At 41.6% G+C, this 15,341-nt stretch overlaps 1 protein-coding gene across 3 annotated transcripts in view; it reads left to right on the plus strand.

The window, feature by feature from the left end:
- usp13 (ubiquitin specific peptidase 13) overlaps positions 1 to 15,341 on the plus strand; it is a 54,954-nt gene that overhangs the window by 14,630 nt on the left and 24,983 nt on the right. The window contains exons 9-15 of one of the 3 annotated variants that reach the window (XM_049588775.1): positions 533 to 604; positions 2,878 to 2,971; positions 5,017 to 5,142; positions 8,618 to 8,771; positions 10,106 to 10,280; positions 10,394 to 10,482; positions 11,493 to 11,615. In XM_049588775.1, coding sequence (XP_049444732.1) covers positions 533 to 604; positions 2,878 to 2,971; positions 5,017 to 5,142; positions 8,618 to 8,771; positions 10,106 to 10,280; positions 10,394 to 10,482; positions 11,493 to 11,615 — 833 coding nt within the window. Of the gene's footprint in view, positions 1 to 532; positions 605 to 2,877; positions 2,984 to 5,016; positions 5,143 to 8,617; positions 8,772 to 10,105; positions 10,281 to 10,393; positions 10,483 to 11,492; positions 11,616 to 15,341 lie in introns of all 3 variants that reach the window. The other 2 variants (XM_049588776.1, XM_049588774.1) reach the window with 2 other exon arrangements.

Consider the following 15,341-nt stretch of genomic DNA (forward strand, 5'->3'; position numbering starts at 1 on the left):
AAATGAATAAAATATTTTTACAGATATTAGATTTACTGGCAGGTATAGCAGCATTTGTGAGCTACTGAACAGATCTTGAAACCGGCATTTTGGTAAGTGAGTTTCTAAGCACGAGAAACATCTAACAAGAGGTTCAGTAGGCCAGACAATTTTACAAAGTATGCCAGTCACTGATAAATGACATCAAGCAAAAGAAACTGGAGTCGCCATTTTAAACAAACTCACATGGAGATGAAGGACTTTATAATATGACCCGCTTTTGAAATTTCTTTTGCAATACTGCTTGTAATTACTGATGGTAATCTATAATTATGTTTGTTTGTTGATTGTCTAGCTCAGGATTAGGTATACATGTAATAGTAATACTTCTCTGGAAACGTCTTTGGTTATTTAAATAACTGATATGGCCCCCAGCAGATGGTGTTAGTGTCTTCACCATGCCAACTTGTGTGTTTCCAGTGGTCTTATGTCTTTGTGATGTAACCATGTGCTCCATCTGAGGTGAGCGTGTGACATGTATTTTGATCTTTAGGTATGTGGGTAATCTTCAGAGGATATTTGACTATTCACCTCTCGACCCCAGCCAGGACTTCGCCACACAAATGTAAGTGACTCCAGTGTTACATAATGCAGTGTTAAGATACGCAAAACAAGTGAAGGTGTTTTTCAGTTGCTGCTGTGGTTGAAAAATGGCTAAGGTTTCGTTATGAGTTACTAACTTCAAATTTGTATCTTTATGGTTACTATGGCTGTTTTATAAGAGGCAAAGTTTTGTCAATGACACTTCATTAAGATAATAAATGCATATTCAGTGGGGTGAAAGCCTTTTTTCTGCATCTTCTGGAAAATACTTGTCATATAAGCCAGTGTGTTGCAAGTGTGTGAGTCCAGTCAGGTGCTGTGGTCACGATGAAAGCAGAATGTTAGCCAGGCAGGTGACAAATATCAGATACTGTATGTGAAGCAACAAACGTTTCATATTCTGAGGCACAATGCCAGATAAACATGTTTTTCTCGCCACTGCTTGTACTTTACAGCCTGTCAACAAAAACCAGGCCATTCAGAAAGAGAATTTGTGTCTCCAAATGTGTTGAGCCTGGACTGATTAAACATGACCCCTCTCCTAAAAACACTGAAGGCAAAGCGTTAAATAAATTTGACTTTTTCTTGGACAGGTAGGATTATCCTAATTAACTGAAAATATTACTCTGTAATTACCTCTACATAAATAAGAGCGTTCAGGAGAAGATTCCTGTAGAACTCTTTCCGGATGCGTATGAAAGGACAAGCTGTCGCAGTAAGCATGGAGCCCACACTGTAACTAACTGCACTCCCTAAAGAAATATTATCATATTTTTGGAAAATGAAACAGTGATTCCAGAGAGAAGCAGACAGAGGGGTCTACAGTCTGTGTTTGAAGGATATATCCAGGATGTCAAACTGACTCAGCAGCAACAACAGGTTAAAAAGACAAAGATAGTTAGAAGCTAAAGCCAAACTATCTGAATATGAGCAAAGCTTCCCTGCTTCCCTTCACTGGTTCCTGTACAGCAGGGTCGGTCTTTTTTTTCACTCTTATAATCATTAAAAAGCAAAAGCAGCATGTGTATACATTCAGTAGGCTATATCTTCAGTAGCTAGCTAGCTAACCCTACACTTTTCAGGGTTTGATTTTGGTTTTGGAACAGGGAAGAAACGTATATCTTTTTCCAACCTCTCCAGGTAACGAGTATCATTAATACACAACGTGCCCCAGGCACAACATTTAGCTCCAAATCTACAAAACCAGCCTGAAAATGAAGGAAATCTGAAACGATTGCATTAGAGTCAATGGAGCACAGCTGTGTTGTTGTCGGACCCTGGTCTGAGCCGGCCTGATATGACGTCATGACTGGCCAGTCTGTGTCTGGGGGCGGGACTTAGCAAAGGGTCAATTATTTGGCAGGTGGAAGAATTTTTACTTCTGCAACTTCACCACTAGATGCCACTAAATCCTCCACACTGGACCTTTAAATGTTTGCTTACTCCTACTGTTACAGATTAGTCTTATTTATTGTATTTGTTTATTTTTGCTGAATACATTTTGGATTACTTTATGCATAAAATGCCAATCTTGGCCAGGAAACTATTGAAAATATTTTTTTTAAATCTCAGTGAGGCTCTTCTGTGAAGATAAAGTTTAATTAAGATAAAATCTTGAATCATCATAGACTGATACAGACTTCTGTGTTTATATTCACTGTTTCAGCCTTGGGAGGATGTTACTGCTTGAAACAACTCAATGCTCAGATATACGTTTCTTAGCATGTGTAAAACAACATGAGACCAAATGAATCTTAATATTAGCTGTTGAAGAAAGAGATACTGATGAAACTTGTACAGGAATGGGTTGAGTCACTGCCCCCTACAGTTTATGTGTGGTATGATATGTGGTATTTGTGATGAAATGTTTTTTGTCTCAACCCAGCCAGATCTGGTAAAGAATCATTCACAAATTTCCAAAAAGTAGCAATAACTGGAGCATTTTATAACATCTATAAGGTGTAGGGAACAAAGGTTTGTGTCATAAAATATACTGTTCACAAATAAGACAGAGATTAGATTTGTATGTCTGTGAATCTGAAGGATTTAGGAAGAGACGGAGAATAGAAAAAATATATATTCCTGAAAGGTTTGGTACCATGGTAACAGAGCTGAGTTTAAATTGGAGCCAGCTTTCTACGAGCCGGGGTGAACAAGTTAGTCCCTCAGGCCCCAGGTAGACTGTCTGATGGTTTTGAAATGTCTTTCTCTGTCTAGTATAGACCCACACCCACACTAAACTGACAGACTGACCTTATGTTGTCCTGTTTATACCTTTTGTTTTTTTTCCGACAGGGCTAAAGTGGGACACGGACTCCTCTCAGGCCAGTACTCCAAACCACCCATGAAATCTGAGCTCATTGAACAGGTGATGAAAGAAGAATACAAGGTATTAAACTGGGTATGTGCAGCTCCCAAACTGACAGAAGCATGTTAATACTGAGTGGTAGCAAAGTGAGTCTTTTTCATTTCATGTCCAAACTGTTAGGGTTGTCAAGAGGAAAGAGTCTCAGCTTGCCAGTTTGATGTTTTCCCAATTTAAACATGAAACAACTTTCATAAGGCAGCATAATCTGTGTTATTAATACACCTGAGCTTTTGTGTGATTGCGACAGCTGGAGAGATGTTGATCGAAACAACACGAAGACATGATTTTGAGATACACTGTCAGGTTTTCTTGTGCTTTGACCTTTTTCCTTTAGTCTGAAAATAGCCCGGGGCTGCAGTCCCAAATGTGCAACTCAAATTGTTTATGAACACAGCTCCAGGCGCAGCTCTAACCCAGTGTTTTGCTTTTAATTTCCCCCACAACACTGCTTAATTTAGTCACAAATACTAGCTGTGCATAATGATTGTCTTCATTATGAGTGCTTCCTGCAATCTGTCAAGTCCTCTAACAGTTGGGCTGATTCAGTAGGGTATTTCTTTGTGTGTTTTGCTGTACTAATTTGAATGCACGAGATATGAAATCATTGCCTTTTCAACCACATAGTACACAGCTGCCGGGAAATTAGGAGAGGAAAGCCATTAAACAATAATGGGGCCCAGCACCATGTCTGTAAGCCCCAGGCTTCTTTTAGGCCTTACCAGCCACAGTAATTGATAGGGCAGAGCTATGATCCTGCACTTCCTACACATGTGACGGTGGGGTCAAGTTTGGGTACTTATTGACAGCTGGGAAAAGGCTTGGGTTGGCATGCTGTGGTCAGTCTGTACTAAGGAAATATCACTCATTGAAACTATTTACAGTGAAATGCCTTTTTAAGTTTACTAACCTGGCAGTGATACATTGGCTAGAGGTGTGACAGGGGTGTAGGGATGTCTCCACATGGGATTAATTTATAATGATTTGATTATGAAGATGTTTAGTTGGTGTATACTGGGTAAAATAAAAGAAATAGTTAATTTAAAGGAATAGTTCAACATTTTGGAAAGTATGCTCACTTGCGTTCTGGTGGAAAGTTGTGAGAGGGTTAATACCACGAGGGTCCAGCGATATACCAGTTTCAAGGTATATCATGATATGAAAGTTATCATACATTCGCTTAGCTACGATACCGCTAATCGGATGGAGAACCTCAACTTTATTTTAATTATTTCAAAGGGGACGACCTTTTACACACACTTCCATTAACAAAGTGGTTTCAATTATAGTAATAATGGAACTAGATGACACTCAGCTTGTGGTGCTCGAAAGATACATCTGAAAGACTCAAAGGCAATGTCTCTCTCCAGAAATCATGACCCGCTTACTAAGATAATCCACAGAGCTTGTTGGAGTAGTTTCATGTCAGAACTATTTTCTTTTTACTGAACTTCACCTGCCAACTGTATCATTGCGCAGAGGGATCTGTGCATCTACTCATGGATAAGAAGCTCATGCTCATGACAGTTAGACATGTAAACATTAATGGCATCCTCCTAGGCTGAGATGTAACATTAGCTAGCTCAGAGTGCTAGGTGAGGTAGCAGTAGATGCACACCTCCTTCTGGGATACAGTTGGTGGCTGTAGCTCAGAAGAAAGTCAGTAAAGAAAATAGTTCCTACATTAAACTGCTCACGACAACATCTGTGGAATATCTTGCATAAGCGGGTCATGATTTCTGGAAGAAGATAATGCTGTTGTTTTTTAAATGTATTTTTTTGGCACTTTGAGCACCACAAGCTGAGTGCCATTCATTCTTCAGAATATCTTCGCAGGATATAAAATCAACTCTCTCTGCTGAAGCTATAAAGAACACGGCTCTTCATACTGGATTCACTGGGAATTTTCCTGTACAGAGCCTGGTACTGGCAGGCCACCAAAGCTGCGTTCAGTTTGTGTCTGTAATATTGCACGCTGGTCTACTGCTTGTCTTATACTTCCCTCTGAGACAGGTCAGTGGTCATGCACGCATGTCAGTGTGTGTGACACCCAAATTTTGTCATTGCAGCACCAGCAGAGGGGCGTCTCTCCCCGGATGTTGAAGGCCCTGGTCAGCAGGGGACACCCAGAGTTTTCCTCCAACAGACAACAAGACGCCCACGAGTTCCTCCTGCACATGATTAATTTGGTGGAGGTGAGTGAAGCTGAACCTCTGTGCATGTCGAAATATTCAAAATGTACAATAGGTGACTGTCAATGAGCAGAAACCACAGCTGGTAGACTGTGAAGAGGTCATGTGAAATCATGACATCACATTTCATACCTCAACTAGTGGCAATGAAGGCCAACTGTTGTATCGCCTCATGTCACCTGTGTCTCAGCGAAAAAGTTACACCTAAACACAACACAAATACTACAGTCAATGACAAACTACCTGTGTGAGAGGAAATATCTCCATACCAGCAGGTGGCAGTAGTCTTTAATCATCATTTAAAAAAAAAACAAAAAAAAAAACGAAAGACTGTCAGGAGGGATTCAAGATGCTAGTTAGCCAGTTAGCATCAAGTGGTACCCTCCAGGGCTGAAAAATGAAGCCAACATAGAAGTGCCAAAACCTGACGACGCTGAAATGCCGAACTTTGCAGCAGAAATCAACATTGTACAGCCTGGTACAGAAAATGGTTTGATCTCTATAGCTCATGACAACTTTTTTATAATGCATAATTAGGGGTGGGAAGCTGTCTGTTGATAGTGTCCTTGGCTTCTCAGTGAGATCCACCCCTCGCTCCTCCACAGCTCCAGCCTCTCGCCCAAATATGGTCATTTGTGGCTCCAAACAAACTGATGGTGACGACCAAAATGCCAAACTCTATGCTCCAAAACGGGAGTCCACAAATCAGTGGCTGACGTCTTGGTAACAACGTTTATACAGTTTATGGTTAGCACATTGACAGCACAACCCAATGTTGAAAGGTGAAGCGAATAGTAACACAATGAGAGCTCAATGACTAAAAAAATAATCTTACCTAATACGACAAGTTTGTTTGGATCTTGCCCTCTTGGCTTTAGCTGGTTGTTTGCTTCTTCTGTTTCTCTTCTCATGCGCTGAGCTGAAGTGCCTATCAGAGGGATTTCTTAAATGACAGGCTCTGCCATCTCTGACACAGATTCAACATGCTAAATTGGCCGAAAAAGAGCTGACCAGGGCCGACTAGTGCGAACTGTGTGGGGAAAAACTAGGGCAACAGATGCTCACCAGCAGCCCAATATTGACAGCTTGGTGTGTCAAGGCCCTGTAATGTTTGCTCTAGTTCATTTGAGAAATGCAGTCAACCATGACATGCTATGAATATCAACATACTTTTCATTAGATAGGTATGGGAAGCTTTGGAATTACACGTATACAGTATGTATGTTAGAGGATCCGGTTACAAGTGTGTATTCTTGGGAGGTAATTCCACGTAATGCCACAAACACACAACAGAAAGGGATGCTGCCTCTCACAAATGATAGTCCCAATAAAGTTCCTCTACTGTGAAATCATCACGTTTTTACAAGATGGCTGGGTGATATGTGACCCCTGACACACATGGATGGACAGTTGATTGGGAGGGGAGGGTCTGTTTTTGACTGAACACAGCACACTGTCTCCTTGGTTGGTACGTACACATGGGGCGCTCTGACGTGTCTTTCTGGACCAGGATAAATATAGCTCAGTGCTATCAGTTACACAGGGAGGCCAGATAATGCTTCCTATTCTGCCTCAGCCACGATACATGCCCTGACTTGGACCCCGACACCTCCTCCACTTCGTGTTGTTTAGATCAACAACATGCTTCCCATTTGCTCCCTAATCTGTAGGAACCTCACAAATCCTGTTCTGCTCGAACTATTTGAAAATGGCCTTTACTGTCCTCCGCTCCTTCAGTCCACTGGCCTGCCCCTACAGCTGTCTGTGAACTAGACTAGAACTAGATTTAGTTATCCAGGGATAGATAACGTGACTAAAGCAACCACCATCAGCAACATTTTCCTCTGTCTATGTCAGCCCTGCATACTTGGCCTGAGTGAAATTATAACTTGTGTATTTCTGTAGCCTCTTAGAATAGAAGGGCTGGGTTGCAGAAAGAGTGCAGCGCAAACTGCTGTGTTAAGTCGCGACGCCATCCTTCATCACAGTCTTCAAATAAACAGCGTAAACTTCGACGACCCCTGCTGTTCATGAGCAGCGAGGTGACACAGAGCCGCTCAGTGATGGTGATTAATGTGCCTGCGATTCTGAAAAGATGTAACACTCTCAGTTATGGAGGGTTCGGTCAGATGAGGCGGGTCCTAAATTAAAGGGTTATATCTGCATTATGAATGACTGTATTAAGAGATGTAGGTCAAACAGCAGTCGGGATGAAGTCATGCCAGGAGACTGTAATAGACCGCAGCAGAGAATAGATTTATAGATAGAGTTGCATTTGAGACCTCAGGCTGCCATGTGTCACAGAAGCTTTACATGTCCAGGGTATATGTGAAGCTTCTGCACAGCTCTTAAGCAGACATACAGTCATTTAAATAACAATACTTGTGTTTTTGACAGCTATAATACAATCAAACATATTCAGAGCTCACTCTAAAAAGTATTTGTCATAGCCTTCGTACCACAAGACACGAAACTGCTCCAGGCTAATGAAGTTTTTATGAGATTATTGGTGCATTAGCGCAGCATACCAAACAATACCATTACAATATGAGGGACAGATGGGACAGATGACAGGTTTAACTGCTGTTAGGATGTCATTTGGTTCATAAAAATCAAGAATTAATTGATGAAAAATCTGAGTAAAAAATTAAATGTTAAAAAAAACCTTTTTTTTTTATTTTATTTTTTTTGTATGTTATTTTGCACAATTACAACAACAAAAAATCTATCTTACTTGTTCCTGACCCCCACTAGGGTTTGCCAAAGCCTCATGGAAGGTCACAGGGCCTTCTTGATGGTTGTTAAATGGTGTAAGACAACTTAAGATAAATAAATTACGTCATCTCGCAACCCGCAGGACTCAAGGGATCTGCCGTTGAGACCCTGGTGCCAGACACAACCGGGCATCCCTAGACTTCCTGTGTCCCTACCTCGATATACCAGAGCTATGTCCAATCTGTAGAGGCCCCACTGTGGATGGGCGGTACGTCTGGGGTATTGGCACATCCCACAGATGCTCAGTCGAATTGGGAACTGGGGAATTTGGAAGCCAAGTCAATGCCTTGGGCTCTTTGTCACGTTCCTCAGGCCATTTGATCCAACTTCATATAAATAGCTTGTTTTCCACAAACATCTGTACTGTTATAATTATTATGCATTAAATATTATGTGAATTATCACTAAAATGTCAGGGGTTGTCAGTTTATTAAATGATAGAAATTGGGTCCCTGAAGGAAAAATGTTGGGAACCACAGACCTAACTAAACAAAACGTTGAAAGAGACAGGGAAACTTCACACCTCAAGGATCATATGGTCAGGCACATTATATAGACCCACAATCATTTTTTTTATCGCAGGACCACATCACTGGTCCATATCTGTTATCAAACTGAAATGTGTGCCTCGTGCCGTTGACTGATTTTGTTGTTGATATTCACATTCACCCTCTCATCTTCCCTGTACGTTGTTGTCTTACAGAGGAACAGCGCAGGCTCGGAGAACCCGAGCGACGTCTTCCGCTTCCTGGTGGAGGAGCGAGTTCAGTGCTGTCAGACACGCCGGGTTCGTTACACTCAGCGGGTGGACTACTGCATCCAGCTGCCGGCTCCCATCGAGGCGGCCACCAATCGAGGTAAAAGACCCCCCATACACATGCACACACATACACACACAATGTTGTGCTGCAGCAGGAAGCCGCAGCTGCCTCTGGTCGGTACAGCTGGCACGACGCTGAGCTCAGGTGGCACCAGCTGCTGGGAGAATCAGCAGGTCGCTCTCTGAAAGGGCACAGAAGGTCCTGGCTTGCCAGACTGGGGGCTGAGTAGTTTAGAGTGAGGGAGGACATGTTTGTCTCCAAAAATGACTCTTTATGGTCTTGTATCACTACTTTAGACAAATGTGACTTTAATCCCTTAAAAACACCTTAAATCATTAACCGCTATTAAAGTGCACCTTGTATTCCCCTTGTTTTTACTTAAATTTGAATTTCAAAATACTGAATATTATGGAGTTTTGCAGATGTTAACACGTATGCCAGCTTCACACCAAATGACTTTTTCAAGGAATTTTACTTTTGCAGACAAATTTCCAATGTTGAAATAAAATCATGAGAGATTTACCTCAGTGATCTTTATGGTTTGGTGTAAGGTTGTCATAAAACTCAGTCTGAGCTGTCTTAAGTTTGTCTTTCTCGTCTCAAAACTCCCACAAAGTCGAACCCATTTATTATGACAGTAAGTTTTTAGTCTTGGCTCATGCAAAAAGTAAAGAACTGCTGCGCTCTCTGCAGCACCCCCCAAAAAATCGAAGTAGACAGTCAACACTGAAGGGACTCTGGGGAGGCAAAGAAGTCTCAGTTCTCTTGTACTGTGAAAAGGGAGGAGAAACTGGAAGAGTAGAATCAACAAGAGTACGTTTTAATATTGGCACGTATCTGATCCATTAACTGTCACGTATTTCAGTGGAAAATACAGCCGCTCAGTCACACAGTGTCAGTTTAAAATAGCACAGGTAACCAACAGAGGCTGGTGGCACGTTAGGGAAACAAAATCCAAAATGCAAAGTTTGTATGCAAATACATTTTATCTTTCTAAATAATACTGATGCCGAATTGACAAGAATACTGTTGCTGTATGGCGCCTTTTATGTCATGTTTCTACAGTCATGGTTTTTTTTGTAGACATGTAAGGAATTGTCAGAATGTTATATTTCCTAAAGGGAGTTTGGTGTAATATTTTTCATCAGGAGCAGGAAAGGAAATAATATCAAAAAGAATCTAATTGTAGTTTTGCTTATAGCGACCCTGTAAGATCCCAGGTTTTTTGCAAAAATCTAAAAGTGTGTAACTAAAACCTCACATTTTCTTTAGATGTTGAGAGGATGCCAGACTTTTAGAAGTCTTTTCAAAGTCATTTCAAAGTCTCCCAGTGTATGCTCAGCTCAAAGTCTTTGTTGTCACTCTACCAGAGGAGCTGCTGGCGTACGAGGCCAAGCGGAGGGACGCTGAGGAGAACATGCGGGCTCCCCCTGAGCCGGTCAGAGCACGGATCCCCTTCACAGCCTGCCTGCAGGCCTTCACAGAGCCGGAGAACGTCCCAGACTTCTGGAGCTCAGCGCTGCAGGCCAAGTCAGCTGGAGTCAAGTAAGACCTGGAATGACTTCTCTACACCTCACTGTTTTGTCATCACCTCAAAACTTTAATTCAAAACCAGTTGTATTTATAAAATTTGAGTTCCTTGTTGTGTTCCTCTGCAGGACCTCCCGTTTTGCCTCCTTCCCAGAGTATCTGATTGTGCAGATCAAGAAATTCACTTTTGGGGTCGACTGGGTGCCGAAGAAGCTAGGTAACTATCTGTCAGCCTTCACCTGGGGATATAAAATGTCTTATACTGGTCTCCCAAGCATTTGTAGTGCTGTAACTGTCCAGCAGAGGGCACCATCACACAGCAGTTTGATGGTGAGGGCACAGGCTCGTACAGTAGAGGATCAAACTGTAGACTTTTGTATACACATGAATTGCTTCACCTGCAATTTTGTACACATAGACGTAAACTTCCCCTTCTCTCATCCTGCCCATTTCTGTAAAGAGCCACTGGAGTTTTAAATTTATCTGGACAGCGAGTTACTTTTCACTGAATTGAAATGAATTGCAGCATTTTAAATTGCAAAAACTCTCAGTTCACCTTCATCGCTTTGCCAATAAACTTCAGGGTTTGAAGTGTTGAGCTCTGTGCAGTTTTCACTAATGAGATACGGCTGCATCATAGGTCAGTTGTGTAAACTGCTATTTATAGATCATGGTCTTTAGTATTACGTTTGGGAGTTTTATGTCACAGTCATAGCCACAGTTGTGTTTTGTGGGTGGAGTGTCACACAAACAGCCAGCAGAGACTTGAGTTATGCTGCATCAGGGGAACCATTTATCTCCTCTCAACAGTAGAGATTATCCGTTCCTTGATGGGCCTGAATCCTTTCTTATCACGTGGTCAAGTTTCTCCTATTTATGTTTTTACTCCTCAGTGGGAACTGTGAGCGGTGTTTGAAAATAAGTGCATGGCCCCGGCTAAACTTAAAAAAAAAAACCAATCAAAATTATGCATCAAAATAAAATAACCTTCAATGATTTGATGAAAAAAATGACAAACAAACCATAAATATAAGAATAATGTATAAAATGTGTCTTAAGGTTTTAAACAGGATATAAAGATACTTATTTGGATTCAGCACTCTCCCATTGTAAGTCTATGGGCTGAGATGCTTTTGGAACCACCTTCAGGAGACATACACAGGCTCCTCTGATCACCATTCATGTCGGTGCATTAGTTAAGTGTTACATCTGTGTATTCCTGTACAGATTTGGCCATAGATGTTCCAGACTTCTTGGATCTGAGCAGGCTGAGAGCCTCTGGGCTGCAGGCGAGTGAAGAGGAGCTGCCTGACCTTATGCCTCCCATCGTGCTACCGGAAGACACCAGAGGTACAGAACATCTATTTTACCAGGGAGGGGGTGCACACGCATCAAAGAGAAGATGACCGTGACTCTTGTTGTAAAGAAACATTCATGGCTTTAGGCTGCTAAGCCTACTTGCTTTATGTCAGCATGTATTATCAGTTGACCACATCAAACCTCCACACGGGCATCAAAACTGAACATGACAGTGTGATAGAATAGGATAACTACAGCAGTATTTAAGGTTTTGTCCTTGTCTTGGTGTTATACATAAGGAATTCAGAGACCGTTGCACAAAAGACGTTAGCGACCAAAGCAAGCCAAAAAAAAGCATGTTCCTCTGACTTTGTCTTAACTGCAACATGACTGAATTTATGGTGATAAATGGAAAAAAAACAACACACCACAAGAAGAGTGTTCTGCGACCAGGAGAACCCAGTGGATACACTTTTGATTTTACACTTAAGATTTTGACTGAATTAATTTTCATTTCATTTCTGCCTACAATTGTTTCTGTTCTCTGGTCTTTGGGGATCCAATTTAATTTGTAGTTTGTGCTTTCTGTGATTGTTGATACCTCCAGAGGTATAATCTTTTCCTTCTCAGACCAACATGATTTTCTTGTCTTCTTTTCTTCTGCCATTCTTTTTACTACCTAACTATAAGTTACATTTGTGAGATGATAACAGGCATCACAAGAGTGAGTCCAAGCAAACAAATAATTTCCATGGAAACTTTTACTGCTGTAAATCTCTCTCAATGCAGTAAGTGAGTTAATGTTTTTCCTTAACAAAGGAAGCCTTTTAAGGGATTCTGTGCAACTGTGTAAGACCCTCAGCTAAGGAGAAATTAAGCCATTAGTGTCATACTCATGGAGAACACTTAAGGGTTTTTAGCAACTGGTCCCAGAGTTTGGGGTTGCGTTCAAGAAGGTGTGGCACTGTGATTACAACTACAATAATGTAAAGAACCCCCCCCCTTTATTGGACAGAACCCGGGCCGCTGCGGCAACAGCCTTGTACATGGGGTGACTGCTCTATCCACTAAGCCACCTACGCCCCTTGAGGTAGGCATTTGTCTGGAAAAGGTTAAAACCGGCCTACTTCCTGCAGCTCTCCCCTCTCTGTCCTAAGCCCCTCCCACCAGACAAGCACGGGCATATGCACGCACTTCATACAGTAACCTGTACAAGTCAGCGTTGCTAGGTGTACGATAATTATCATATTTGTATGATAATTTGGCCCTCTGTACGATGTACAGAGGGCTAATGTATGATAATTTGACCATTTCATGAATGTGTTGTTGTAATCAGTATGCCAGATTTTTTTTGTGAGCCCTGAAGGTATTTGTTCCCATGTGACATGTTTCCAGCCAATCGCACTTTGCTTAGCATGAGATATGTGAGTGATGTTTGTCTCTGAAAAATGAGCACGATTGGCTGAATGGTCAGCTGTACCCGCCCCGTGAGATGCTAGGACCTGTCAGGAGGTCGAGTGAGAATGAGATTCAGAACAGAAGAAGAAGAAGAGGAAAAACAGAAGCAAGGAAAATGGAAAAAAAGTAAACCAAAAAAGTAAACACTAGAGTGACTGTATTTGCCCATAGCGCATCAGTAGGATTGTTATTTTGGTTATGACGGATGTACGATAATTTCCCTCAAAATACGATAATTTTGAGTCTCTGGTACGATAATCCTACATTTCCCACCTGGCAACGCTGGTACAAGTACTAGTCACTCATTTCAGTCATCCTGATTGTGATTGCGATCCCGTTGCTGTTCTCTAGCGGCAGTTCTATGGGACTTGTGGGCATGTGAAGCCCTCTGAGATGACATCAGTGTTTCGAGGCTCTACCTAACCACATAAACATGAATTTGAATTAGCTGCAGCCGTAAGCCTTTAGTTATGGCTAACAGAAGGCTTAACTGTTAGCAACGTTGTCTCTCCATCTCTGAAACACGTTGCCAGTGTTTTTATTTTGTTCATTGTCAGACTGTCTTTTAGACTCTCTTGGTTCATAAGTCCATCCTCCATTTTTTGAGCTTGCTTTGCAGTGTAGGCAGTTGTTGCCAATGCTGGAATAGTAGCCTTTTCTGCAAGATTCTCCACCACTGAATCAGGCTTTCACCATCTGAAGGGACATGCATGTGCATTTGTAGAACAGCCAATAGGAGCATCCTCTCTAAAATGGCTAGGTTTTGTGAAGCCTAAAAACAGAGCCAAGAAGAGGTGCAGAAGTCCAGTGTTGTCTCAGACCATTTGGATGACGCTCAAAGGTTATTGTGGAAGTTTTACCCACTGACGCAAAAAAAAAAAACTGCTTACCCCAGCTTTTATCTGACATTTCATTCTTTATTCATTTCTTCTGGGTGTTTGCAGTTAAACATTTGGTGCTGCTTCATATATATTCTGCTGTTTTCAGATCAGACAGTGCTCCATTTTTCTAACCCAGAATTCAGTGAGAAGGATCCCCCGGTCACGAGCTGCCATGACTCACCTACAGTGTCCTGCAGGGATGTTTTTGCATTGATGCGTAACTACTTGGAGAAAACATGTAAAACAGGGCTCTTAACTACTGGAGGCATTTTGGCTCTACATGTACAACTTCACAGTCCTTTTGTTAATTTTAAAGGACATTGTTTCCCCCGAGCACCTGTTTGTTTGTTTGCTTTTTACCCACATAGCTGAACATATTTTGTCCACTCTGATTATATACACGAGTGTAGATGATGTTAAAAACACCCTCAGTATGAGACAGAATCAGATTGTTCCCAATAAACTGGTACCACAGTGTTGCTTTGAGAGCTAACTCAGATGCGTGTTGTCCCAAAGCTGCTACCTGACATCCTTTTCAGGAGGTGTGGGGTATTTTTGTGACAGAGACAAATGATCCGTGAAATTGTCTCTAATATGATGTTCTGCTCAAAGCCACCCAAGTTTTCTCTTAAGGGCATATTGAATGGAATCCCACAGGAAAGGCATGCTCAATCAATTACTGAAAAGTTGTTGTGTTCACAGTGTGGCTAAGCTTAATAAGTTATAATGATTTTTTAAGATCCCCTTGTAATGCACTTCCCTGGGCTCTGGGAATAACCTGCCAGGAGGTAGCGAGTGTGTTTTAGAGCACAAACAGTATTGTTGTCAATCTTTTTTTAATTTTTTTTAAATATTGTTGCGTCACACTGTTTGCTTAGTGATATTTCCAGCTTAAGATACAAAGTGTTGAATTGTCTGCCTCTCAGTTATTTTAGTTTTGTCCTTATTTTTTGTTTTCAATTCAGTTTGGTCTCACTTCGTTTTCAGAGAGGGTTTGCTCATTTCAGTTTTGTTTTTATTGTTTAAAAATATTTAGTTTTAGTCTAATTTTTATTGTTTCAGAAAACACTCACCAGCCACTTTATTAGGTACACCTTGCTGGTATCAGGTTGGACCCCTTTTGCCTTCAGAACTGCCTTAATTCTTGGTGGCATAGATTCAACAAGGTGCTCGAAACGTTTTTTGTCCATATTGACATGATAGCATCACACAGTTGCTGCTTATTTGTTGGCTGTGCAATCTCCCGTTCCACCACATCCCAAAGGTGCTCTATTGGATTGAGATCTGGAGACTTTGGAGGCCATTGGAGTACAGTGAACTCATTGTCATGTTCAGGAAACCAGTTTGAGATGATTTGAGCTTTGTGACATGGTGCGTTATCCTGCTGGAAGTAGCCATCAGAAGATGGGTACACTGTGGTCCTAAGGGGATGGACACA

Source organism: Epinephelus fuscoguttatus, linkage group LG10 (genome assembly GCF_011397635.1).
Source record: "Epinephelus fuscoguttatus linkage group LG10, E.fuscoguttatus.final_Chr_v1".
Lineage (NCBI taxonomy): Eukaryota > Metazoa > Chordata > Actinopteri > Perciformes > Serranidae > Epinephelus > Epinephelus fuscoguttatus.